This window comes from Meles meles, chromosome 8, assembly GCF_922984935.1.
Source record: "Meles meles chromosome 8, mMelMel3.1 paternal haplotype, whole genome shotgun sequence".
Lineage (NCBI taxonomy): Eukaryota > Metazoa > Chordata > Mammalia > Carnivora > Mustelidae > Meles > Meles meles.
In genome coordinates this window covers 62,886,022-62,913,704 of record NC_060073.1, presented here as the reverse complement: position 1 = coordinate 62,913,704, position 27,683 = coordinate 62,886,022, and the positions used below count along the sequence as shown (strand labels likewise).

General features: G+C 38.0%; 1 protein-coding gene and 1 long non-coding RNA gene across 2 annotated transcripts in view; one reads left to right on the top strand and one right to left on the bottom strand.

The window, feature by feature from the left end:
- UVRAG (UV radiation resistance associated) overlaps positions 1–27,683 on the bottom strand; it is a 301,625-nt gene that overhangs the window by 259,239 nt on the left and 14,703 nt on the right. Inside the window, exons 2-3 of the mRNA XM_046016488.1 lie at positions 8,177–8,294; positions 160–194 (exon numbers count right to left, since the gene is read on the bottom strand). Of these exons, the coding sequence (XP_045872444.1) occupies positions 160–194; positions 8,177–8,294 (153 nt within the window). The remainder of the gene's footprint in view (positions 1–159; positions 195–8,176; positions 8,295–27,683) is intronic.
- Positions 21,694–26,886, top strand: LOC123949142. Its single transcript, XR_006820025.1, has 3 exons — positions 21,694–21,706; positions 23,687–23,689; positions 26,761–26,886. It is a non-coding gene; the product is annotated as an uncharacterized LOC123949142 (long non-coding RNA).

Here is a 27,683-nt window from a genome sequence, read left to right as displayed (position 1 = left end):
TGAACAAATCAATGAAAATTTAAGCAATAACTAAGCAGAAGATTTAATTGTAGAAGTATCATAATAAATAGCAGAACTGAACTTGAACTTATGTCTCAGCATTTTCTGAAATAGGAGTTATAGGCTTAGTCAAGTGTACCTATCAGAAAGCAAACTTACCAAGGAATTCTTAATCACTTCACTCCTATAAAATTCTGGAAAAGAAGAAAAAAAAAAACAGTAAGTGATATGAAAGAAAATAAGCTCATTAACTCTTAATCCTATAAATTTTTATAACATATGTTCCAGTAAACCATTTAAAACATTTTCAAGGGATCTATTTTCTCTATACCTTTAGCTATAAAAAATAAATAAATAAAAATAAATTAAATAAACGGGTCTTAAAGGAAAAATTTTCATAAAGAAATACCAAAACTGTTAAGATTTAATTTAGCAAATTTTACCCCAGATTCAAATTTAAGTCCTTAAAAATTTAGACTTTCTTCTCTCCTACCTTACTACCACTCTACAAAAACTGATTCCAAATGCTCTGTAAGCATTAAAATCTCACGATTCTACAGACCTTCATATGTACTGTAAACATTACAAACCTAGAGGCACAATCAAAAGAGAGAAATATGGCAGAGATGCAGACAAACACTGCCTCTTCTGAACCCGCTTAAGTCACCATCACGACACTCTGTCTCTGCAGAGTCTACAAGGACCTTCATATACTTGTGTTGCTGTAAGACAAATTTCCCAGGTGTGATACATGGACCACTGTTACCTGACATGATGTTAGGTGATATACAGACACACTTTATGTTTTCCTTATATATTTAAATTTATGTCCCATATATTCCTCAACCCCTAATTGTAAGGTCTGAAAGGACAGAAACATTTGTTTAATACAACTGCTATGTCCTCAGCATGTAAAACTATTCCTGGCACAGAGTAGACAATAAATACTTTATAATTCAATGAGTTATTTTACTTAGATGTAAGTTTAAAAATAATGATGGGTGGTTCAGTCAGTTCACCATTCAGCTCCTGATTTCAGCTCAGGTCATGATCTCGGGGTCATGAGATAGGGCCCCAAATTGCACTCTGTGCTCAGCGGGGAGTCTGCTTGGGATTCTTTCCCTCTGCTCCTCCCCTTGCGTGCACACGTGACCACATGCACCGTTTCACTCTCTCTCAAATGAATAAATCTCTAAAAACTTTTTAAAATAATGAACTTAAAAAGATATATTAAGTATGTAATAGTATAGATGAAACTCAAAAATAGTGAAACATGTCAAAGTCTACTAGAAACTAAAGCTAAGGAAGAGTTGGGGCACCTGGGTGGCTCAGTGGTTTAAGCCTCTGCCTTCAGCTCAGGTCATGATCTCAGGGTTCTGGGACAGAGCCCCGCATCAGGCTCTCTGCTCGGCAGGGAGCCTGCTTCCCCCTCTCTCTCTCTGCCTGCCTCTCTGCCTATTTGTGATCTCGCTCTCCGTCAAATAAATAAATCTTTTAAAAATTAATTAATTAATTAAAAGCTAAGGAAGAGTCAGGCAATAAATGAACAGCAGGCCTAAATGTAAAACTCTTACAGGCAAGATCTTTAGATTAAAGCATTTCTTGATAAACATACTATCTATATTACTCTATGTTTGTCTTTCCTAAAAAAGAAAAAAAAATATATATATATATGTGTGTGTGTGTGTGTGTATATATATATGGATAATTATTTTATTTTATGGAAAGATAGCCACTACATATTAAGTTTAAAAAAAAGACAGGTTCTAAGAATTCAAAACAGGATCCAAATTTTTATAATTATGTTAATAATGTTTACCTTAGGTGATAGGAATAGGCTGCTGACTTTTATTTTCTGCTTGGCAGTATCCTATTTTTCTATTTGACATAATTATTTGAAATAAGAAAAGAGATAATTATAACTATTTTTAAAAGGACCCTGTGATGGACATTTAGGTTACTGCTAATATTTAGATATTTCAAATAATATTATAATATTATAAATAATCATTCAGAGATATATAAGATAAACATTGAGAAGGAGAATGCAAGATAAAAGGAAAAACACAGTTTGAATTTGGTAGATACTGCCATATTCTATAAATGTGTTGTGCCACTTTACAATCCCACTTATGAAAATACCTGTTTTCCCAACACTGGAAACCCTAAGTATTATTCTTTTCATTTTTTCCCAAATGATTAACCAATTATTCCAACCATAAATTAACTATAAAGATGTTTGTGTGTAGGTATATGTATGTGTATGTGTGTGTGCATTCTATTTAATATATACCACGTTTATTTTTAGGGGGAAAAGACCTAAAAGGGATAAAAAAAAATCATTTTTTATTTCAAAGTAGTTTCACTTTATACACAAAAAAAATTTGTATTGTTTGAATTTTTTGCAAGCATGTATTTAGACCTGCTAATTTAAATGGAAAGAGGTCCACAAAAAAGCCCTACAAGAAATCATGGAATCCGAGGTAATCTCTAACATGCTAAACATGGGCGTACACTGTCCACCATTCTGTTACATCTAAAATATTGTCAATAAAATTAGCAGCATGATACACTGGTGATTTAATAGTGAACATAGGAGAATTTAATAGTGAATATGGGAGAATTTAGAGTCAAAAAATAATTCCAGGGGCGCCTGGGTGGCTCAGTGGATTGAGCTGCTGCCTTCGGCTCAGGTCATGATCTCAAGGTCCTGGGATCGAGCCCCGCATCGGGCTCTCTGCTCCGCGGGGAGCCTGCTTCCTCCTCTCTCTCTGCCTCTCTCTCTGCCTACTTGTGATCTCTCTCTCTGTCAAATAAATAAATAAAATCTTCAAAAAAAAAAAATAATAATAATAATAATTCCAGTCCCCCTTCCACCTATGATATTCACTCTGGACAAGTCAGTCAACCTTTTGGGTCACATAGCTTACCTTTTAAAGGATAATGACAAATGGAAAATAGGGTTACTGTGAGGCTCAAATGAAATAGTGAATTAAAAATACTTTGTAAACTGTAATTTTTATTAACACAGTTCTAGTAATTTTTATTAATTCACTTTAAGCAAAACTATTTGACAAGTAAACTTTTAAAAAGATACCACTCGGGGCGCCTGGGTGGCTCAGTGGGTTAAAGCCTCTGCCTTTCGCTCAGGTCATGATCCCAGGGTCCTGGGATCGAGCCCCACATCGGGCTCTCTGCTTGGTGGGGAGCCTGCTTCCTCCTCTCTCTCTCTCTGCCTGCCTCTCTCCCTACTTGTGATCTCTATCTGTCAAAAAAATAAAATTAAATTAAAAAAAAAAAAAAAATGATACCACTCAAGGGGAGCCTGGGTGGCTCAGTGGGCTAAAGCCTCTGCCTTCGGCTCAGGTCATGATCTCGGGGTCCTGGGATTGAGCCCTGCATCAGGCTCTCTGCTCAGCAGGGAGCCTGCTTCCCTTCCTCCCTCTCTGCCTGCCTCTCTGCCTGCTAGTGATCTCTGTCAAATAAATAAATAAATAAAAATCTTAAAAAAAAAAAAAAGATACCACTCAAGACCTATTTCTACATGAAAGGGCCCATTAGATACAAATGCCTCTCTATCCATGCTAAGTCAGACCTAGAAAAACAAAGCAATCAGACATTGCACAGCATGGTTTCAGTGACATGTTTTGGCTGTTATGCAGCATTCTATTCATTTAACAAATGCTTTTTTAGTACCTCAACCTCACTCATAAAAGAAGAAATACAAACTTAAACTATACTATAAAACTATTTTTCACCTATCAGATTGGCAAAAATTCAAAAGTTTGATTGCACAGTCTGTCAGTGAGCCTGTGGGAGAAAAGGCACTCATACCTAGCAAGTGGGAATGCAAATAAAAAAAATTTTGCAATATCTACAAAAACTAGAAGTACACATCCTTTGCTCTTTCTACTTCCTGGAAATTTACCCGACAGCTATACTAGCACTCATACAAAATAATGTACTTATGAAGTTTTTCAAAGCAGTCCTGTGTGCAGAGCAAGACTAGGACAACCTAAATGCCTACCAAGAGAAGCCAATTAAATAAATCAAGGGACACCTACTTATTGCAGAACTGTACAGAAAAAAAAAAAATAGGGAAGCGCTGAAAAATCAGGGAAGCTCTCTACAGACAAACATCTAAGATATTTTAGGTGAGAAATGCAAGGCACAGAACTATATATAGTTTGTACTATTTTTATTTGTATTTGCATAAAGAATTCAGCAAAGAGAAACAAAAAATGTAGAAACAGTGGTTATTAGGATGGGGTAAAAATACTACCAGAGATGAGACAGGTGAAAAGATTTGAAACCTTTATATATATTTTGAACCACAACTGCATTAGCTGTTCAAAAATTAAATGGAAAAAAATATGAGGGCTTAGTATGTGCCAAGCATTGTTCCAAGCGCAGTAAACAAAACTAACACAAAAATTTCTGGATTATACGGAGTTCATCTTCTCATGTATCCAAAATAACTGTCTGGCATTCTGGGCACTCACATTTCATGGGTGAAAAAAAGAACTATGACTGAAGAATAAACATGATTTCATAAAAATTTCAAGTTCAAGAGGAAACCACGATTAGAACCCTAGTTCTTCATCCATTAACACAAGGTTTTGTTCTCTGGGGTTGTGATAACTTTAATCTGAACTACCTAATAAGTAGGCAGTGTCCTAAGAGCGCTGAAAGATGTCAAAAGTCAAAAAATCTCACACATAACTTCTTAGGATCTGCTGCGAATTCAGTCAAAATAAAAGAGTAACTTAGAGATCAGTATTTCAAAAATTTTTCCAACTAAAAAACAAACAAATAAAAACTTCTTTTGAAACTAAGAAATGGGGACGTCTAGGTGACTCAGTCAGTTAAGCGTCTGCCTTCGGCTCAGGTCATGATCTCCAGGTCCTGAGACAGAGCCCCATATTGGGCTCTCTGCTCAGCAGTCTGCTTCTCTCTCTCTCTGCCTCTCCTACTTCCTACCACTCATATTCTCTCTCTCTCTAATAAATAAATAAAACCTTTAAAAATAAATGAAACTGAGAAATGATGCCACTAAACAGGTGGTACAGGTGAGTTTGTAAGAAGACCTCTACAGTGGTCGTCCTACACCAAGGGCCGCATAAAGATCATGAAGTGAATATTTGTGTTTATCATCACAGGTCCAACAAGATAAGGTGGATTAACTAGGCTTATTAAGGAAACAACTTCCTGGCTCCTCCTACGGTAGTTAAAAGTTATAAAACCCAACATGCGGGCCCAAAAGAAGATGATAAATAGATTCCATTCAGCCATGACATTTTGGAGTAAGAGGAAGCCTCCGAAATTATCAGTTCTCTCATTTTAGAGGTAAATTCACCAAAGCTCACAAGAGGGACTAAATTTCCTCGTCAAGGGGCTTGCCAGTTAGCGACAGACTCACCACCACTGGCAGACACTGCACTCCCTTGTGGAGTACCAGCTACCCCCTCACTGCATGAATGATCATTTCATAGCGGCAACTTTAAGAAGCAGTCTATGATAACTTCTAAACTCAAGGTGTAGTCTGAGCTAGAAGAAGACAAAGAATAAACCAAAAAAGTCACTTTGCTTCCACATCTCTTAGACAACTTTTAATAAGATGGTCATCAACCAGCCCCTGTTATTAACTACTTTGACTGTTAACAAATACCTAAAATATGTTGGTAAGTACTATGTTAATTATTATCATCAAAGATAACGCTGGAGCAAGAACACAAAAGTTTTATGAAGAAAATCAAGGACTGATTATACAGAAAACGATCAATAATTTAAAACACTCAGGGCGCCTGGGTGACTCAGTTGGTTAAGCATCCAACTCTTTGTTTCAGCTTAGATCACGGTCTCAGGGTCATGAGATGAGCCCCCCATGGGGCTCTGCACTCAACGGGGAGTCTGCTTCTCTCCCTCTCTCTGACACTCTATCTCTCTCCCCACCCCAAGAGAGATAAATAAATCTTTAAAAAAAAATTTTTTTTAACACTCTGGCATGGGTCACCTAAAAGGCTCAGTCGGTAGACCATGTGATTCTTGATCTCAGAGTTGTAGGTTCAAGCCCACACTCAGTGTAGAGATTACTTAAAAATAAAAATAAAAAAAATTTTTTAATTAATCTAAAGAAGAAAACACTCTGGCACTGTCATATATTGCTAATGATAAAACCCATGAGTGAGCAGCAGACCAAATGTATTAAGGTCTGCAAAAATGCTTATACCCAAAGACAATGACCAAACTGTTTCATCTTCCTTCTGGACACATAGGAAGACAACATATCCCAGTCCCCTTTCCACCTAAAAACGATGACACTACTGATTTATGGCCCATGAAATGTTATAAAATTCATGTAGGTCATTTCCATAAAAAAAAAAAAAAAGAAAAAATCTCCCTCAAGTAATCCTTCTCTCTTGCCATGCCAAAAGTCATGTATTGATGACAGCAGCATTCCAAAATAGAAGAAGCTGGGATACCTGAGTCACCGCTTAGAGGACAACTGCCAAGACAATGCCTGATAAGAACACCTGCACTGGACTTAGTGTAAGAAATTTATTATGTTATGCCACTTAGAGCTGCAGTATTTGTTATAGTAGCTAGCATTGATCATTCAGATTTAATGGTGTTTTAAGAATATGCAATGGTTACAATGAAAAATAAGAATGAAATAAAATCATATGAAAATGCAGAATTCAGAGTCCTTTTTTTTCATCCTTAAAAATTATTTTAATGCTATTTACATTATGGTGGTGGTTTTACCCTATGTAATTCCTTGCTGAATCTTTTTTTTTTTTTTTTTAAGATTTAATTCATTTACCTGACAGAGATCACAAGTAGACAGAGAAGCAGTCAGAGAGAGAGGAAGGGAAGCAGGCTCCATGCTGAGCAGAGAGCCCAATGCGGGGCTCGATCCCAGGACCCTGAGATCATGACCCGAGCTGAAGGCAGAGGCCTTAACCCACCGAGCCACCGAGGTGCCCCTTTACTGAATCTTTTAATGGGCATATACTGGTATTGAAATAAAAAAAACAAAAAGGTATTAAATGACTACTGCTTTAATAATGGTCTTTAAAAGTAAGTAAAACTGGGTGGCTCAGTTGGTCAAGCATCTGACTTCAGTTCAGGTCATGATCTCAGAGTCCTGGGATCAAGCCCCATGTTGTTGGGCTCCCCATGCAGCTGCTTATCCCTTTCCCTATAACCCTCCCTCCATTCATGCTCTCTCTCCCTCTCTCAAATAAATAAAATCTTAAAATAAAAAAAAAGTTATTAAAACCAGAAAGGTAAAATGTTGTTTGAATTTTTCATCTTTATCATAGTACAAAATTCAAATAAGCCCTTAGTAACTCTAAAATAACACCACTTTTTGTTTATATAAATATATCTTCAATCACATTTTACCCAGTGTTATCACTTTATCTCAGTTGTTCCTCGCAAACTTCATAAGGCATCATCATCTCCACTTTATAAATGGGCAAAGTGAGGTTTCAAAAAGCCATGATCATTGTCCAGCGTCACACAGCTAGACCTACTCTCTATTTTCAATCCTAATTCAATATTCCTCCCATATACCATGTTTGTTCCCTTGTACCACCCAACACAGGTCAACTGATTATATCCAAGGGCCTTTCATCCAATATGTATTCAAAAGACGCTTGTGATTTTGAATCAAATATTATATTTGTTCTACTCTCAGAATTGCCACTTATGCAGCAGTCCACAGTACAACATGTGCAGATGAAGTCAAGGAAACCAAGCCATTTTTCTAAAAATGACCCCACAAATACAGAAGGAATTGCAAATATGAGAAGACATATACTGGTTTCAATTTTACCACAATATTTTTTTAAAATTATGTTTTGAAGAAAATAAAATTAGTACATATACTGGACTCGTATACCTACTTTCATGATACCTACTGGAACAAAAACATTCATAGCTAACATTCATAAATAAATGATATTTAGCAATTAAGAACTATCCAAAAGCCATGTTTCTTTTATATATGATACATGTAACAACTGCTCATGAAATATTTTCGGATAGCATTGACAGTTTAGCTTTCCAATAAGCAATAATAGCAAATCAAGAGGCACCGATACTCCCTTGTGTTACAAAAGAATAAAAAGGAGATGTAACAATCTGTGGGGAAGTCCACAGATTCCCTTACCTTTATATATCTTTTCTGTATTACACAAGTGAAGCGTGAAGTAGGTATCAAGGAGCTGATGGCCATTTCTATTAACAATGTTCCGGGCAGCAATGTTCCGAAGGTGTCTGAGACGTCGCTAAAAATAACAACAAAAAAGAGGGACACATTCAGCTTTCTTCTGAAAGTTACAATCTGAAAATGAAACCTAGGAAGTTGCCCCAGTTATTGATCTGTTGAGCCAATAACTTTAACCCAGTCTCTTATTTATGCCTCAGCATCCCCTCTGCCAAATAGGAATTATACCTGCCCAATCTCATTTACAAGGTTGTTGTGAGCATGAAATGACAACAGATACAAAGTATTGTCAAAGAGCATAAATGTTATTTACTTAAGTACTATATAACTGTACAATAGCATTAGTATTTCCTGGAATACAAACTAAGTAGTAATTTGTTTTCTTCCCTTCAGAAGAATACTAGTAGACATGCAAATCCATCTCATACCTACAGACAAGCAGTTTTTACATACATACACCCCCTGTTGCTAGTGCATTCTAGAAGCCACATCTCCTGTCCAACCAGAAAAGATGCCAAGCCAAAACATAACTCACTGGGCACTCCAGACACCCAGTCAGTAACCCAACTGTAGTGAGCTTAAATTAAATTTTCACCTGACCAGCAGCCAAACAATCTCTCTTTCCTGATCAGTCTCTCCTTCACAACAATTTCTCCAACTAAGATGCACAAATCATTTGGAGTCCCATTTGTGGAAAAGGCAAACACTAAATAAGCAATGGTAGAAATCAACAAAAACACAACGTAACAAACAAATAAAAGCATATCAAAAAGAGAAGATGTTGGCAATGCTCAAGTCTGGGCACATCAGATTCATTCCCAAAAACTAGTTCTTCCCTGTGTCAGATAATTATTTCCGTACTAAAAAATAGAAATCGAGTGCTCCGTTTTAAAATATGCTTAAAGCTCTCCCTTCAAGCTGAAAGACAGCCCAACCTACTGAGGTAAGTCCATCTTCAATTACATATGCAGTCAGCTGGAAAAGTACAGTTCTGTCTTTCCATGCGCATAGCAACCTAATCCTTTCTCCCAATCTAGAGACTAAGATTCTTTGAGAGGTTATTGTCCAATAAATTTGTTTAATACTCTAAGTATGAAAGGGCCCAAATATATTCACAAAAAGTTCCTCTGGCTGGGATGCCTGGGTGGCTCAGTGGGTTAAGCGCCTGCCTTCAGCTCAAGTTATGATCTCAGGGTTCTAGGATAGAGCCCTGCATGGGCTCTCCATTGAGGAGGGAGCCCATTTCTCTCTTTCCCCTTCTCCCTGCCCCTCCCCCTGCTCATGCTTGCTCATTCTCTCTCTCTCAAATAAATAAATAAAATCTTCAAAAAATAAAGAGTTCTTAGGGCTTATTCTAAAAGACTCATTTTCACACAATCTGCCAATGGTTTCCATTTCATACCTTGGATTACAGCCACTATCTCATCCCCCTATATATTTTCCATTAGCTCTCGCAATCAAAATTTTAAATTAACAGGAAGACTAACCACATCTATTTTGCTACAAGATTACAATCCTGGCCTTCTGTTCAAAGACCTGAAAATATTACTCAAAGCCTCTAGAATAAAGTACAAACTTGCCCTATTGCTTTCAAAGCCCTGTACAACCTGACCTCTCCACATCCTATGTTTACTTCTCACTAGATCTTCTACATATCCAACCCCCAGTCAGACACGAATGCTTAAAGTTCCATGAAAAAGATCATGCATGTTCCTAGCCCCAGGCTTTTGCTAATGCTAGCCCCTCAATCTGGAATACCATTCTCTCTATTCTTTTAACATTTTATTTATTTATTTTGAGAGAGAGAATGAGATTGAGAGAGCATAAGCAGAGGGGAGGGGCAGAGGGAGAGGAAGAAGCAGATGCCCCACTGAGCAGGGCACCCTATGCGGCACTCGATCCCAGGACCCTGGGATCATGCCCTGAGTCAAAGGCAGGCGCTTAACCGACTGAGCCACCCAGGCACTCTAGGATACCATCCTCTTAAAGGACATCTTATTTCTACTTCAAAGTTTAGGAGAGAAGACTTCTCCTTCCTTTGTCTCTGAGATTAGTTGCTCCTTTATTTGAACAAATAAGAACTTTGCTTCTATCTCTCCGATAGCACTTACCTCAGTTAAACTAGTCTTATTAGTTGATTAGTTATCGTCCCTATTAATGGAGGAAATGACTTGATAACAGAGACTATTACCATCACTACACTGTCAGCACTTCTTAAATGCTTACCATGTGCCATGCTCTGTATTACACACTTCGAACATACGATGTTATTTAATCCACATAACAACCCCATGACATGAGGTTTCACTCATTATCATTATGCATCTTTTTATCCCAACATTCCTATGTAACCAAATAGAAAATAATAAATAATAAACGGGCAATATATCTCAAAAGAAGGAAGGAAAGAAAGAAGGAGGAAAGCAAGGGGTTACACCTATATCATACACTTCTATCTCCTGTACGTGCACGCGCGCACACACACACACACACACACACACACACACAATTGATGCAGGCTGGTCTTTACACTCCCCTATTGCCACAGAAGGCAGAGTGAGCAATGATCTATCCTTCAACACAAGAGAATAATTTCATGACAAATATAATAAAAATGGAACAGACTGCCTTACGAAGCAATGTGCAAGGCTTGGCCAGAGATGTAATCTACACAGGTGCATAGATATTACTGAAGACATCTTTCCACTATCTAGGAAGTAAGCACAACCAGCTCGAAGACACCTTCAGACTCCAAGCTCTACAATTCTAAAATCAGCAGTGGAGTCTACAAACATTGACCTGGGGGGGTTACCAATATGTCACTATCGATCGCTTCCATGCTCCTTCCACTAATGTGAGTAAAACAAAACTGACCACATCAGGGCATTTTATAAAAAGATTTACAGAAAACAAACAAACAAACAAAAAAACCAAAAACCTCCTCCACAAATTAACCAACTACACTTAAAGCACTGACTTTGGGTTGTACAACTTTTTGCCTTTTCCCCTACTTTATTTATTTCAAAAGCATTATAGGTAAGTATTCTCATTACACCATGATTAAATAAAATACAAGATGCTCCCAGCAGCTAGAAGGGACAAAGGAAATCAACTCTTTATAGGTAAATAATTGATGTAATCTTGGTGAAAGGCAGTACAGGTACACATGAAGCCTCTTGTGCTTTCTGTCTTGGCCTCCTCTTTAATAATATTCATTCCAATTTTATCATAAAGCTGCTTTTTATTTTTAAAAATGCTAAACCGTAATAAAATGGAGTTTAATTAATAATAATATGTCAATGTTACTTTTTAGTTTTGGCACATGAAAAATGGTAATGTAAGATGATGACATTAGGGGAAACTGAATGAAGGAAATTCTCTGAACATTTTTAAAACTTTTATGTAAATTTAAAGTTATTCCAAATAAAGTTTATTTTTTTTTAGTTGTTGTCTCTTTCAGAATTAGTTGTGTAAGCAGTGCCAATAAAGCATTTCACAAGCCCGATTTTATTAATAAAACTCTTCTTCATTCCCACCATTCATTTCCTTCCTTTTAATTTTTTTTAAGATTTTATTTATTTATTTGACAGAGAGATAGAGAGTATAAGTAGGCAGAGCAGCAGGCAGAGAGAGTGGCAGAAGCAGACTCCCCACTAAGCAGGGAGCCCGATGCGGGGCTCGATCCCAGGATTCTGGGATCGTGACCCGAGCCGAAGGCAGCTGCTTAACAGACTGAGCCACCCAGGTGCCCCAAGAAATAGTGTAGCAAAGTTTGTTTGGGGGTTTTGGTTTTTGTTTTTTCATTTCCTTCCTTTAGACTCCCACTTCTTTTCCTCTTCTTCCTGTAAGATCTAATGCAGTAAAAAAGAAGCACTAGAAGGTTAAGTCAGAAACTCATAAAAAATGATTACCTATAGGGGTGAGAACGAGCTAGAGGGAATACAGATAAAAATAAGACTTTCCTGCTACTTGCTTATACAGTTTTGACTTCTGTACCATATAAATGTCTTACATACTCAAAAAGTAAAGTTAAATAAGTAAGAAAAAGTTTAAACCAACTAAACCTAGTCCAAAATATAAGAGCAATATCAAAAATCATCACCAGTTTTAGGAAACATCAACTACCTTCACCCAAATTATTATCCCATGATCCAAGAATTACTGAAGAAACCAGAGTGACCTAAAGGATCCTCTCTTGTTTTCAGGTCCCCCAGAAGATCTATACTTGAAAAACAGTATGTAATTTACCTAACATGGAAAAAGGGTTAGTTCGAGATATTTGTCTATCTTCCCCAACAAGAATATAAATTCTATGAGTAAGAGATTTTGTTTTATTTATTTTTAAAGATTTTATTTATTTATTTGTCAAAGAGAGAGAGTGCGCATGCACAAGCAGGGAAAGCAGCAAGCAGAGGGAGAAGCAGACTGCGTGCTGGGCAAGGAGCCTGATACCATGACCTGAGTCAAAGGCAGACACTTAACCAACTAAGCCACCCAGGCACCCCAGAGATTGTTTTATTTATTTATTTATACTTGTATTTCCAGCATCTAGCTGAGTACCTAGCAAATGGCAGGCACAAAATAAATGTTTTTTGACTGAATTAATAAATCTCCTGTGAATTAACCCAGTCAAGAATGTCGTGGTATGGGACACCTGGTGGCTCAGTCAGTTAAACATCTATCTTCATGGGCGCCTGGGTGGCTCAGTGGGTTAAGCCGCTGCCTTCGGCTCAGGTCATGATCTCAGGGTCCTGGGATCGAGTCCCGCATCGGGCTCTCTGCTCAGCAGGGAGCCTGCTTCCCTCTCTCTCTCTGCCTGCCTCTCTATCTACTTGTGATCTCTCTCTGTCAAATAAATAAATAAAATCTTTAAAAAAAAAAAATCTATCTTCAGCTGCCACTCCCCCCGTTTGTGTGTTCTCCTTCTCTGACAAATAAAATCTTAAAAAAAAAAAAAAAAAGACTTAACTCTTCAAATGACCCACCAAAAGACAGCTGAAATCAAATCTGTCTTATCCATCTCATGCACCTCAGGAAAGTATGAATACTCTGAGTAATTAAAATTTCCAAACTTTGGAATTATTCTTTAAGATAACATCCTATGCAGTTTTCTTAACCAGCAATCTCCTTACACTTTCTCAAATGTTCTATGCCTTTATGGTTATGAAATACTCTTTTTTTTTTTTTTTTTTTTTTTATGATTTTTTTTTCCCTTTTTATTTATTTTTTCAGCGTAACAGTATTCATTCTTTTTGCACAACACCCAGTGCTCCATGCAAAACGTGCCCTCCCCATCACCCACCACCTGTTCCCCCAACCTCCCACCCCTGACCCTTCAAAACCCTCAGGTTGTTTTTCAGAGTCCATAGTCTCTTATGGTTCGCCTCCCCTCCCCAATGTCCATAGCCCGCTCCCCCTCTCCCAATCCCACCTCCCCCCAGCAACCCCCAGTTTGTTTTGTGAGATTAAGAGTCATTTATGGTTTGTCTCCCTCCCAATCCCATCTTGTTTCATTTATTCTTCTCCTATCCCCCTACCCCCCCATGTTGCTTCTCCATGTCCTCATATCAGGGAGATCATATGATAGTTGTCTTTCTCCGATTGACTTATTTCACTAAGCATGATACGCTCTAGTTCCATCCACGTCGTCGCAAATGGTGCTGGGAAAATTGGACAGCCACATGCAGAAAAATGAAATTGGACCACTTCCTTACACCACACACGAAAATAGACTCCAAATGGATGAAGGACCTCAATGTGAGAAAGGAATCCATCAAAATCCTTGAGGAGAACGCAGGCAGCAACCTCTTCGACCTCAGCCGCAGCAACATCTTCCTAGGAACAACGGCAAAGGCAAGGGAAGCAAGGGCGAAAATGAACTATTGGGATTTCATCAAGATCAAAAGCTTTTGCACAGCAAAGGAAACAGTTAACAAAACCAAAAGACAGCTGACAGAATGGGAGAAGATATTTGCAAACGACATATCAGATAAAGGGCTAGTATCCAAAATCTATAAGGAACTTAGCAAACTCAACACCCAAAGAACAAACAATCCAATCAAGAAATGGGCAGAGGACATGAACAGACATTTCTGCAAAGAAGACATCCAGATGGCCAACAGACACATGAAAAAGTGCTCCACGTCACTCGGCATCAGGGAAATACAAATCAAAACCACAATGAGATATCACCTCACACCAGTCAGAATGGCTAAAATTAACAAGTCAGGAAATGACAGATGCTGGAGAGGATGTGGAGAAAGGGGAACCCTCCTCCACTGTTGGTGGGAATGCAAGCTGGTCCAACCACTCTGGAAAACAGCATGGAGGTTCCTCAAAATGTTGAAAATAGAACTACCCTATGACCCAGCAATTGCACTACTGGGTATTTACCCTAAAGATACAAACATAGTGATCCGAAGGGGCACGTGTACCCGAATGTTTATAGCAGCAATGTCTACAATAGCCAGACTATGGAAAGAACCTAGATGTCCATCAACAGATGAATGGATCAAGAAGATGTGGTATATATACACAATGGAATACTATGCAGCCATCAAAAGAAATGAAATACTCTTTGTGTATCGTTCTTCAGCAATAGGTTTAGGCAGCAAAGTTGTACTCTAATAACATCCACCCCCAAAACTAAAGCTGAACAGATTTTAACTTTTAAATTGGAATTAACATGGCTTAAAATCTTTGAAACACTATCTCTAAAATGTCCTATGTAGGGAATAAAAACATTCACTAACATATAAAATTAAAATCTCCTATTCAGCTTCGATTTGGAAGATTGATAGATATAATGAGAGCACAATTCTGTTACCTGAAATGTTAGTGGTGAGCAAAAGACCTGTATGACCCTAAATTCCTAACATTTTTACAAATCTTTCAAATATAAATTCTAAAACAAGACTTAAGTGGTATGCATTGTAGATCTGAAGCATTTGCTTTAGTAAAAAAATAATAATAATTACTCATTAGTAATGACTGAAACTGATGCCTCTAAAGAACTTATTAATACTACTACTACTGTCAGCCAAGTGCTTCAAACTGTAACAGTAGTCCAGAGGTGCCTGGGTAGCTCAGTTGGTTAGGTGTCTGCTTTCGGCTCAGGTCATGATCTCCGGGTCCGGTGACTGAGCCCCACATTGGGCTCCCTGCTCAGTAGGGAGTCTGCTTCTACCTCTCCGCTGACCTGTCTTCCCCACTTGTGTGCACTCGCGCTCTCTCTCTCTGAAATAAATAAAATCTTAAAAAAAAAAAAAAGTAGTCTAAAGTTTTGGAGGGTTTTTTTGTATTTTGTGTTATTTTGTCCTGCCCAGCACCTATTTGACTAAAACAAAATAAACAGAAAAACTCCCTTGTAGAATCACCCTCCCCTATTATCAATCTCTATGCTTCCTGTAGAATTAACTCTACCTACAACCCCAAGGATGTTCATGGCATGACTGAGGTCAGGTCAATCAGCACATTCCATCCCCCCGACTTTAACATATGACTTAATTAGGACCACCGAAAGACTCAGAAATTATATTCAATTATGAAGATTTTTTTTTCTCCACACTGGCCCTGAATCTGGAAGGAATCAGAGCTGGAGATGTTGGCAGCTATCCTTCATCAGAGTGAAACCAAAGAATGAAACGAACAAGGAAGAAAGCAGAGCAAAAAGATATGAGATTCGGGTCCTGCCAAGAATTTAAGTGTCTCTGGATCAAACTATACCTAGAATGAGAATTGCAATGACAACCACCAGCCAAGTTCCCATAAAACTGTCAAAGATTACAACTAGGGAGATTTATATTGTGACTATTTATTTAGGATTTATCCCGTAACAGGTTAGTAGATGAAGAGTACCATTTAGTGGCAGGATACAAAGATGTGTTTCACTTTGTTCAACATCCCCATGTTTTAGAAAATGATCATTTCTGGTTGGTCAATTCATTTTTGTTGATATAATTTTGAATCTCAATATGGGTGACAGCATAGCTTTAAAAACAGTCAAATCACACCCCAGAACAAAAAGAAATCCAAAACAATTTTCAGTAGTGAAATGTGTCATTGGGGTTCTATATTCCTCCTGAGTTTTACCATTCCCTTGCAGGTAACTAAAATGCTCTGACTTCCAAGGTATCATAACGACCAAAGAGAACTAATGTGTCTTTGATCTTGTTCCTCATCACTGCTGTAAGAGAGTGATTCAGGGAGTCTAACAGCTAACAGGAGGAGAATATGGCTCCCATTCACCCTTCCTTCCCTATCCGTAACCCTTGCTTCAAAAACACAAATACTGTGCTTCTTAAATATAATCACTCCATGAATCCCCACCATTGCCAAACTAAATAACCATCCCACACACACCTTTTATGACTTCTATGCCATAGAGAGGCATCTTCCAAAACAATTTTAAGTCTAATTTGCTTAATCTACAAGGGCTATTATAAATCAATAATATAATCAATACCCTATAACCTGGTAGAAAAGGAGGCAAAGGATATAAAAAGAAATGGAAATGGTCTATAAACCATATGAGAAGAAAAAGAAATGGAAAAGAAAAAGTAACGGAGATGTTCAATAAACATATGAGAAGATGCACAATCATGCTCCTAATTAAAGATATACACATCGAAACAACCATTCCACCTCATGGCAGACTAGTTTCCAAACAAGGTCTGTACCAAACATCACACCCCCCGTGCTTTCTTAGCATGTGACACTACTACTCCTCCGTAACAAAATGGGGTCTATGGTCCTTCTCCCTTAATGTAGGCAGGACTGCGACAATGGTAGAAATTACACTACATGACTTCCAAGGCTAAATCATAAAATTATCTAGTTGTTTTAGGATGCTCTTTCTTAGAACCCAGTCACACGAATGTGAAGACACCAAGCAGCTACATGAAAAGGACTTTGCAGTTGCTCTCCATGGCCTCAAGCGAGATCCCAGCTATAGCTAGACATGTAAGTGACCATGTCAGCGCCCAGCCTTGGAGCCACCAGAAATGACACCAAATAAGGCAGAAAAAAGTCATTCCTACCACAGCCAAATGAAACTGCGCAATCATAAGCAAAATAAATGATGATGTTGTTTTATGCCACTAATTTTTCTTACTCAGCAATAGAAAATGAAGAATCCTATCTGATTAAATGGTCAAACTATTTAGTTTTTGTCACAGTTGATATGAGTAAGGAAAATAATGCAGGAAGAAATACAAACTGGTTCAATTTGGAGGGACAGCAATTTAGCAATAATTACTAAATTTTAAATTGTATGTAATATTTGACCAAGCAATTCCACAAGTCATGAAAATGTGTGCAAATATGCTTATTTTGACATTGGCTATAAAAGCAAAAATTTAATAACCACTCTTAAATTGTGGTACAGCATACAATCAAAAACTATGTACCCATTTTTTAAGAAGTAAAAGTAGGGAACACAAGAGAACCTGAAATTTTAAATGTTTACTTAAACAAATATTACTATTTACCCTGAAAGATGTAGATCAAGGGTTGCCAACTCATTCTGTAAAGAGGCAGAGAGTAAATTATTTTAAGTTTTTCAGTGCATATCCATTCTCTTCATATTCTTATTTATTTGTTTACAATCCTTTAACCATAATAACTTTTCTTAATCTCCTTAGTTACAAATACCAGAAACTTTTGGCCAGTTCGCTAAGCTCTAATATAGAAAATCACAGATATTATGAGATAATTTTTTTAAATAGCATTTAGTTTAGAAATGTAGTCAAACTTATTCTGGGCACCTGCCCCCTTTCCGATCTTCAACTCATTTTTTTTTTTCAGGTCAGGCATTTATTTTCTGCCTGGGACTAGGCTAAATGGCATGAAGGAATAAGGCCCAGGTTGTTTCCAGTAAACTGAGATTACCACTATTTTGATATACTTTTCTAAGGGACAACAAAAGTAAACCTGAGAGAAGAAACTTGTCCTTCTTCCTCCATGTTTCCTCTGGGTAGTGTTGCTCTAAGAAACAAGTCTTTGCAGTGACAGGTCTAGCATTGTTCTCCACCTATATCTCTCATCCTCCCTGTCTTGTTCCCTTCTTCCTTCTATTTTTATCTTGCTGGTATTTCTTCCACACACCATGCTAGGAACTCTAGGGATATAAACATGGCATTCCCTAATTTCAGAGTATGTAACCTCACTAAAGAGCTAGAGTTTGTGCACACAAAAAGGCCAATTTGAGGTCGGTCAAACAATCCAGCAGTATACTGTCAATGAGCATTTATTAGAAAACTGTTATTCTAGAAATATAACACCAAGGAAGAAAGACACAGAATTACAAACAATGACCTGGAAGATAAAAACTGGAAGACAGGAGATAGCTCTCAGTGGTCCAAGTGTTAAGAGTAATATCGTGGGGAATGCCTGGGTAACTCAGTTGGTTAAGCATCTGCCTTCAGCTCAGGTTGATCCCAGAGTCCTGGGATCAAGTCCCAAATCAGGATCTTTGCTCATTGGGGAGCCTGCTTCTACTTCTCCCTCTGCCTCCTATTCCCCCTGCTTGTGCCCTCCCTCTCTCTCTTTCTGAAAAATAAATAATTTTTTTTTAAAGAGTAATATCATGGCCATAATTTGCTTCAAAATAATTGGGGTGAGGGAGAGAGAATGATTAGGTAGGCATCGGTTAAACAAGATATGCCATCACATGGCAGTTATTGAAGTTACATAACAGGTACCTGGGAGTTAGTTATATACCTCCTCATATACATGCATTTCAATATACACTGATATACACAATGCACATTGCACTACACATATTTCAAATTTCCATAATAAAAATGTTTGAAAGTGGGGCACCTAGGTGGCTTAGTGGGTTAAAGCCTCTGCCTTCGGCTCAGGTCACGATCTCGGGGTCCTGGGATCGAGCTCCGTATCGGACTCTCTGCTCAGCAGGGAGCCTTCTTCCCTTCCCCTCTCTCTGCCTGCCTCTCTGACTACTTGTGGTCTCTGTCTGTCAAATAAATAAATAAATAATCTTTAAAAAAATGTTTTAAAGAAATATTAACAGGAACAGAAAGAAAGGATAAGACCATATAGGAGCCTAAAGCAAAAATGGGCTTAACAGGGAGATTAGATAATGGATATGATTGAGGAGGAAATGAAGATTGACAAAAGAAATAAGGGAGTCAAAAGGCCCTTGGGGAAATATGAACTAATCATTAAAGGTGTTAGGGCAATAGAATAGCCACAAAAATAAAAATAAAAAAGAATGAAAAAAAGAAAGGAAGAAAGGGAAAGGTGTGTGTGTGTGTATGTTTAGGAAATATACCCTATACCTTGTATCAAATTCCAAATGGCTTAAAATATTTAAATGTAAATAATTAATGCATAAAGTACCAAAAGAAACCACGAAGAGTTATTTTATAACCTCAAAGGTCTAAGAATGGTGAAAAACTCAGAAGCCATAAAAAGAAAAAAAAACTATAAATTTTACTACATAAAACATTTTTAAATTATGCATAGTAAAAACTGTGATATGCAAAGTCAAAGGAAAAACAACCTAACCAAAACTTTTCAACTCACATAACCAATTTCACTAAAATATAGAGTTCCTAAAAATCAACAAGAAAAAAATCCAAAAACCCAACAGAAAAAAATGGCAAAGAATATTCACAGATAATTCACAGAAAAGGAAATACAAATAGCACTTAAACATGAAAAGATTCTCAACCTCACTCATAAGAGAAATGTAAATTAAAGCTACACTAAAATTGGCACAGACCAAAAAGTCTGCTAACATATTCAGAGGCAAGTCAGTGGCAAAACAAGGACTTAGCTGAAAAGAGTACAAATGGAAAAACCTCAGATGATGGCAATCTGGCAATAACTACCAAAATTACAAATCCACATATTCTCTGACCCAGTAATTCCACTTCTGCATTTTTGAAAAAATTATATATTTTTATAGAGATAGTCATCATAATATATGTAATACACATTTGTTTGTATTAGCAAAAAACTAGAAATACGTTAAATGTCCGTCAATAGGGGACTAGCTAAATTACAATATATCCAATAGTGGATACTAAGTGGCCATTAAGAATAAATTATATGGCAGCTGTCTGAGCACTGATATAGAACAATCTGTAAGATATACTATTAATGGAAAAAAAAAAACCCACAGAGTTTGGGACGCCTGGGTGGCTCAGGTAAAGTGTCTAAATCGGTTTAAGCTCAGGTCATAATCTCAGGGTTGTGAAAAATGCCCCACATCTGGCTCTACGCTGGGCGTGGAGTCTGCTTAAGATTCTCTTCCCCTCTCCCCCTTCTCCCACTTACTCTGGCTTACTCACTCTCGCTCGCTCTCTCTCTCAAAAAAAAAAAAAAAAAAAAAAAAAAAAAGCAAAACACAAAAGTGTATGCAGTCAGTGTGTTTATCATGTTAGCATCTGCTTCATAGAGAAAAAAAGAATATAATTGTCATTATTGGAGAAGCATATAATATAATCAATAACGTGGTTGTCCCAGGGAAAGGGAAATGGTTGTCCCAGGGAAAGGGAAATGGGTATAAATTCACTCTTATATACCTCTGAATTGTGATCCATATGAATATATTGTTTATTTTTTAAAATAAAATCAGGGGCTAGGTGGCTCAGTCAGTTGAGTGTCCAACTCTTGGTTTCAGCTTGGGTCATGATCTCATGGTCATGGGATCAAGCCCCACATCAGATTCCACACTCAGTGGGGAGTCTGCTTGAGATTCTCTCTCTCCTCTCTCTCTGCCCCTTCCTTTGCTTACATTCTCTCTCGCTCTCAAATAAATAAATCTTAAAATAAAATAAACTTTACATTTTTTTGTTTGCTTATTTGACAGACAGAGAGAGCACAACCAGGGGGAGCTGTAGAGGGAGAGGGAGAGAAGCAGGCTCCCCACTGAGCAGGGAGCCCCATGTGGGGCTCGATCCCAGGACTCTGGGATCATGACCAGAGCCGAAGGTAGACGCTTAACTAACTGAGTAACCCAGGTGTCCTTAAAATTTACATTTTTTAAAAAACAGAGATGGCAACTAACCTTTAAGCACAGGTATCTGTGACAGCCATTACCAGAAGCAGTGTGACATAGTGGTTAAGAGTTCAAACTAGAGTCAATAATTCTGAACTCTAAGGTAGTACAACTCACTAGTGGGCAAAACACTTACTTTCTCTGAGCTTGTTTCCCCTCCCATAAAATGGAGATATTTCCTGGATGCCTACCTCTGTGGGTTATTTTAAGGAGCAAATGAAATAATGGATATAAAAGCTCTCTGAAAAAATCATGAAGTACTTTATTAAGTATTAACAGAAATAGGGATGTTGAAAAAGGATGTGGTTATCAGTGTAAGGTGATGAATTGGTTTAGGCATTTCTAATTTGAAGAGAAGAGACAGATGTAAAATTCATTTATCTAAACAGAGGTGACATGGTTTCAAATATAACCGATCTCCAAAGGACAAACATTCAATAAACAGAGTTACAAAACTGGAAAACATCCTCAAGGTCAGCTAAGCCTTTGCTACTCAGGATTACCTGGGAACTTATTGGAGACACAAAATCTCAGGTCCCACTACAGATCTACACAATCAGAATCTATATTTTAATAGGATCTCCAGGTAATTTTTATGCATATTTTAATTTTAGTAAGTACTACTCTATCTTATTCATTTCTCAGATAATAAAATTGGGGCCATAAGTAGAGGGAACTGGCCATGTTCGCACTATCAGGAAGTGCCAACATCAAGATCTAGACCCAGGCCTAACCTCTTGGATTATGTGTATATGTATGCATGTACCTCATGTATTTGCTTCCCAGATACCTGGTTTCAAAACCCAGGAGACATCTTTGCCTTGCAGATATCCCACGTCCCCGCCCCCACTTCCGATCAGCCACCAGCCCATCAGTTCATTCTTTCTTCACAATATCTCTGGCATATGTTCCTTCTTTAACCCACTGAGCCACCCAGGTGCCCTGGCATATGTTCCTTCTTTTCCACATCCTTCATTCATTCATTGCCCTAAAACTATTGCTATGCATACTATGAAAATCCAGCTTCCTCCTCTTATGCATGTACCAAGTTCCTCTCCTGGAAACAAGAACTCTCTTACAAATAGTATGTTCTATTTAATTCCAAAAAAAAAAAACAAATGCAAGCCATTAAAAAGCATTGGATATTAGCATAACTGATTCCAGGCAGAATCTATGTGAGAAACCTAGCAAAACTAGCACACTCTAATTTGGTAATCATAACCCAGAAACTTCCTATTGTCACTCCCACTATTTCTTTCCCATCACCACCTCCTCTTTGCCCTAGAACTGACCCAGGTTGCCTTCATCTAAGAAGGCCCTTCCACCACAATCAGGCTATACTAAATAAATCCAAAGGCTCTGAATATACTTACTATTACCACCTTCTATCCCAATCTATCCCAATACACTCTCAACATTCATAGATATTCTCATATTTTCATAATTCTCTCCTATACACTGTACTCTAACAAACCAAAGTATTTCAACATTTCTTGAGTATCCACGATGTGCCACGAACTACACACATTAAAAAAGAAATCTAGGGATGCCTGGGTGGCTCAGTTGGTTAAGTAGCTGCCTTCGGCTCAGGTCATGATCCCTGGATCCTGGGATCAAGCCCCACATCGGGTTCCTTCCTCAGCAGGGAGTCTGCTTCTCCTCTCCCTCTGCCTGCTATTCCACCTGCTTGTGTGTGCACGCGCTCTCTCTCTCTCTGTGTCAAATAAATAAAAAATTAAAAAGAAAGAAAGAAAGAAGTCTAAATACCTTTGAAGGAGTGCCTGGGAGGCTCAGTTAGTTAAGCATCTGCGTTCCACTCAGGTCATGATCCCAGGGTCCTGGGATTGAGTCCAACATCAGGCTCCCTGCTTAGACAGCAGTCTGTTTCTCCCGGATCCCTACCCCTCCCCACTGCTCCTGCTCTCTCTCTCAAATAAATAAGTAAATTTTAAAAAATAAATAAATAAATACCATTGAATACCTTCCTACATAAATTCAAGAAAATTAAAAGCTCTGGTCTCTGACCTACTTGCATTTCTGCACCAAGAAGTTTTGACACACTGGGGTGCCTGGGTGGCTCAGTCAGTTAAGTGTCCGACTCTTGGTTTCAGTTCAGGTCATGATCTCAGGGTCCTGAGATCAAGACCAGAGGTGGCCTCCATGCTCAGTAGGGAGTCTGTTTGAGATTGTCTCCCTCTACCCCTCCCTCCTCCTCCCTCTCCCTGCCCCCACCTTCCCCCACTGGCTCACACATTCTCTCCCTCTCTAAAATAAGTAAATCTTTTTTTTTTAATTTAAAAAAAAGGAAGTTTTGACTTTTTAAAGAGCAAATAATATGGGAAGACTTTTACAGATGTTCAGCCACAAAAGCAACAGGTCAACAGAGTAAGACACCCACAACATGAAGAATAACTCTTGCGCGACAGCCTGTACGGCATGAGGGTAAACAATTCTAGAGACTCCCATGTACAAACTGGGTTCAATTAAGTCAACCTGAAAAAAACAAACGGAGTGTGCTTCAATTCAAAATCAACTTGTGAGCTACTGGTTCCCATGATCCCAAACACCGTCTTTGGGTTATAGCATGAATTTGGCAGACCTGGGCCTGAGCCCCTCACTGCCGTGTCACTAGGAAATGTATTTAAGCTCTCTAAGCTTCTCATTCCTCATCCATAAAATGGAGCTAATGACAGTTTGTATCTCACAGAATTGTAATGAGGAGTAAATGGAGTAACTCCAAAGTCCTTACACAGAGCTCTGGCACATGTGACAGTTCAATAATATTACTATTATTATCAATCACCCTAAAGTTTCCTCATTCTTTTGTAGAGCTTCAAAAGCTATCCTCTGGGGGCGCCTGGGTGGCTCAGTGGGTTAAAGCCTCTGCCTTCGGCTCAGGTCATGATCCCAGGGTCCTGGAATCGAGCCCCACATCGGGCTCTCTGCTCCGCGGGGAGCCTGCTTCCTCCTCTCTCTCTGCCTGCCTCTCTGCCTAGTTGTGATTTCTGTCAAATAAATAAAATATTAAAAAAAAAAAAAAAAAAGCTATCCTCTGAACTGAAGCTACATAGGTTTGTGTAGGTACAGACTATTATTATCAATCACCCTAAAGTTTCCTCATTCTTTTGTGGTGAGTTTACCTCTAGAGTTTCAAAAATCTATCCTCTGAACTGGAGCTCTATAGGTTTGTACAAAGATGAAACTGGAAAAACTGCATTTTAAGTTCAACAAGTGAGTGAGATAGTAGGAAAAGCTCTGAATTTAGAACCAGAATAGGTGGGTGTGAACTCTAGCTCTTCCATGTTCTTTTCTGGGCCTTGGTTTTCTTCCCTGTTAAATGGGAGAGATGGCTCTAACTATTGTAGCTAAAAATACTATAAGAACAGTTTTAAGGAGAATAGCTACTACAAACAAAGCAACAGGGTAAAAGATAAGGTAAAAGTGGGAAACTTGTTCATGAATTACTGTTAAGGGGTCTCTCTATAATGGTATGTGACAAGAAATCATGAATCTTGTCTTGAGGAAAATATGGCAGTAAACGGTAATTACAATTAAACTAAAATGAATACCTACAATTAGACAGGCAAATCACTCTTTATGACCTAGCTCCAGAATCTTCACTTCTGATATATCCTTTATGACCTTCTTGTCCCATCCATGACTCCAAACGAAGATGATCATTTCTCCGCTCTGGACTACCACTACCTGTGTACAATGCCACCATTCTATAGCACTTGCTGCAATCACACTTTATTGTCAATGCCCCCCACAAAAAGAGGGGTGATCTCTAAATACAGAAACCAAGTTTTATTCCTTTCTACACCTACAGCACTTAGCACAAGCTTGGCACAAAGTAGGTCCTCAATAAGTGTTTGATAGATAAACCAATGAGTGAATCACAGACAATATTAGCGACTTCACTGAGCCATGTGAGATAGTACCCTTAAGCATATGGTAACATTTAAAGCTATATTTTAAGCAAAGCTCTTAATAACATATTTTATTACAATTCTTTGCCCTTCTATAGTTTCAATGACAATAAGCTCCTTAAGGACCAAACTATGTCTTTTTATCCCAAGTGGCTAATGGGCAAGCAGAAAGATAATAAATGTCTGCTGATAGAAGAACGGAATGGAGAATGCATGAATACCACTGCCTCATCACTCAGACCTCAATCTTCCCTTATTTAGAAATTTTGTCAGCAGTCTTCTCACCACTCTTTCCACTACCGTGCTCTCTTCTTGTATCAACGATCCTTGAATAAAAAAAATTAATGAATTTTTTTTTAAAAGACTATTCTCCCTTTCTTGCTTACAGTACAATGTCAAAGTCAGACTGGTAAATGTGGAGGGAGTGTTAAGAGCTGGGAAATCTTTGTTTTGTCACATCACAGCCAAGACTGGCTCAGGTAAAAACCCTCAATTGATGATAAGTCTGCAGGGTGGGGGACAGCAGGATATATGCATGTTCTCTAAGTATCTCCCTACAAACACTGGTCACGCACATGCGCACATGCACAAATTTCTAAAGCTGAGAAATCAGATAATATCTTGACCATGTGACCAAACTTAACAGCACCAGTGAGGGACAAATGGATGCCACATACCCCCAGAAGTGATACATTATGAAAGACACATTACCACACATGAAATATTCCAAGTGATAATGCATAATCTGAATCTGATCATGAGGAAACATCAGATAAACAGAAAATGAGGTATGTTCTATTTTAAAAAGGAAGAAGTGTTCTGTATTATGACACTGACATTAAAAAAAAAAAAAAAAAGACAAAGAAAAGCTGTGAAAATCTCTTAAAGAAGAGGGAGACAATAAAATGCACTACCTGATCCTAGACTGGATCTTGAACTGGAGGAGGAAAATTTCTATAAAGGACATTACGGGACCAACTGACAAAAGTGCAATATAAACCACAGATTGAATAAAAGTATACCAGTGTTAAGTTTACTGAAGTTGACAACTATACTATGCATAGCAAAGAGAATATACCTATTTAAGAAATACATATGCAGGGGCGCCTGGGTGGCTCAGTGGGTTAAGCCGCTGCCTTCGGCTCAGGTCATGATCTCGGGGTCCTGGGATCGAGTCCCACATCGGGCTCTCTGCTCGGCAGGGAGCCTGCTTCCTCCTCTTTCTCTGCCTGCCTCTCTGCCTGCTTGTGATCTCTGTCTGTCAAAGAAAGAAAGAAAGAAAGAAAGAAAGAAAGAAAGAAAGAAAGACATACATATGCAGTATTTAAGGGTAAAAGGTCACAATAACTTCAAATGATTCACATATACCAAAAAATATTTATCTATACCTATATGTACACAGAAAGAGAGAACTTACAAATGATAAATCACATGGAATAATGTTAACAGTAGACAAATTTGGGTAAAGGGTAGAAAGTTGAGGTGTTCCTGTATAAGTTTTATTTTTACAATTTTTCAATAAGTTTGAAATTCTTCCTAAAAACAAGTCCTAGCCAATGCAATAAGATAAGAAAAGGTATGGGGCGCCTGAGTCACTCAGTGGGTTAAGGCCTCTGCCTTCCGCTCAGGTCATGATCCCAGGGTTCTGGGATTGAGCCCCAAGTCAGGCTCTCTGCTCAGCAAGGAGCCTGCTTCCCCCCCTCCCCGCCTGCCTCTCTGCCTACCTATGATCTCTGTCAAATGAATAAATACATAAAATCTTTTAGAAAAAGGAGAAGAAAAAGTATAAAATGTACACAGAAAAGGTATAAAACTTAAACATGTTTTTGTCACAGATGACATGATCACCTATGTAGAAAATCTGAGAAAATGGACAAAAAACTCCAGGAACTAATAAGCAATAATAGCAAGGCTGCAGGATATAGGTTAACATACAAAAGTCACTCACTTTCCTCTCTACCAGCAATGAACAGGTAGAATTTTAATTTAAAAACATGACACCATTTATATTAGTAACCTCAAAAAGTGAAATAGTAGGCTTGAATCTAACAAAATATGTATAAGATCTATATAATACTACAAAACTCTGATAAAAGATAACAAGAAAGAACTAAGTAAGTGGAGCAACACTGCATATTCATGGATAACAAGACTCAATATTGTCAAGATGTCAATTCTTCCCAACTTGATCTACAGATTGATGTAATCTCAATCAAAATCCCTGCAAGTTACTTTGTGGTTATCAAACCAACTGATTCTAAAGTTTATATGTGAGAGGCAAAAGACTCAGAATAGTGAACATAATACTGAAGGAGAGCAAAGTTAGAGGACTGACAAGACTTACTATAAAGCTATGGTAATCAAGACAGTGCAGTACTGGCAAAAGAATAAACAAAAAAATCAATGGAACAGAATAGAAAGCCCAGAAATAGACCGACATAAGTATATTCAACTGATCTTTGACACAGGAGCAAAGGCAATACCATAGAGCAAA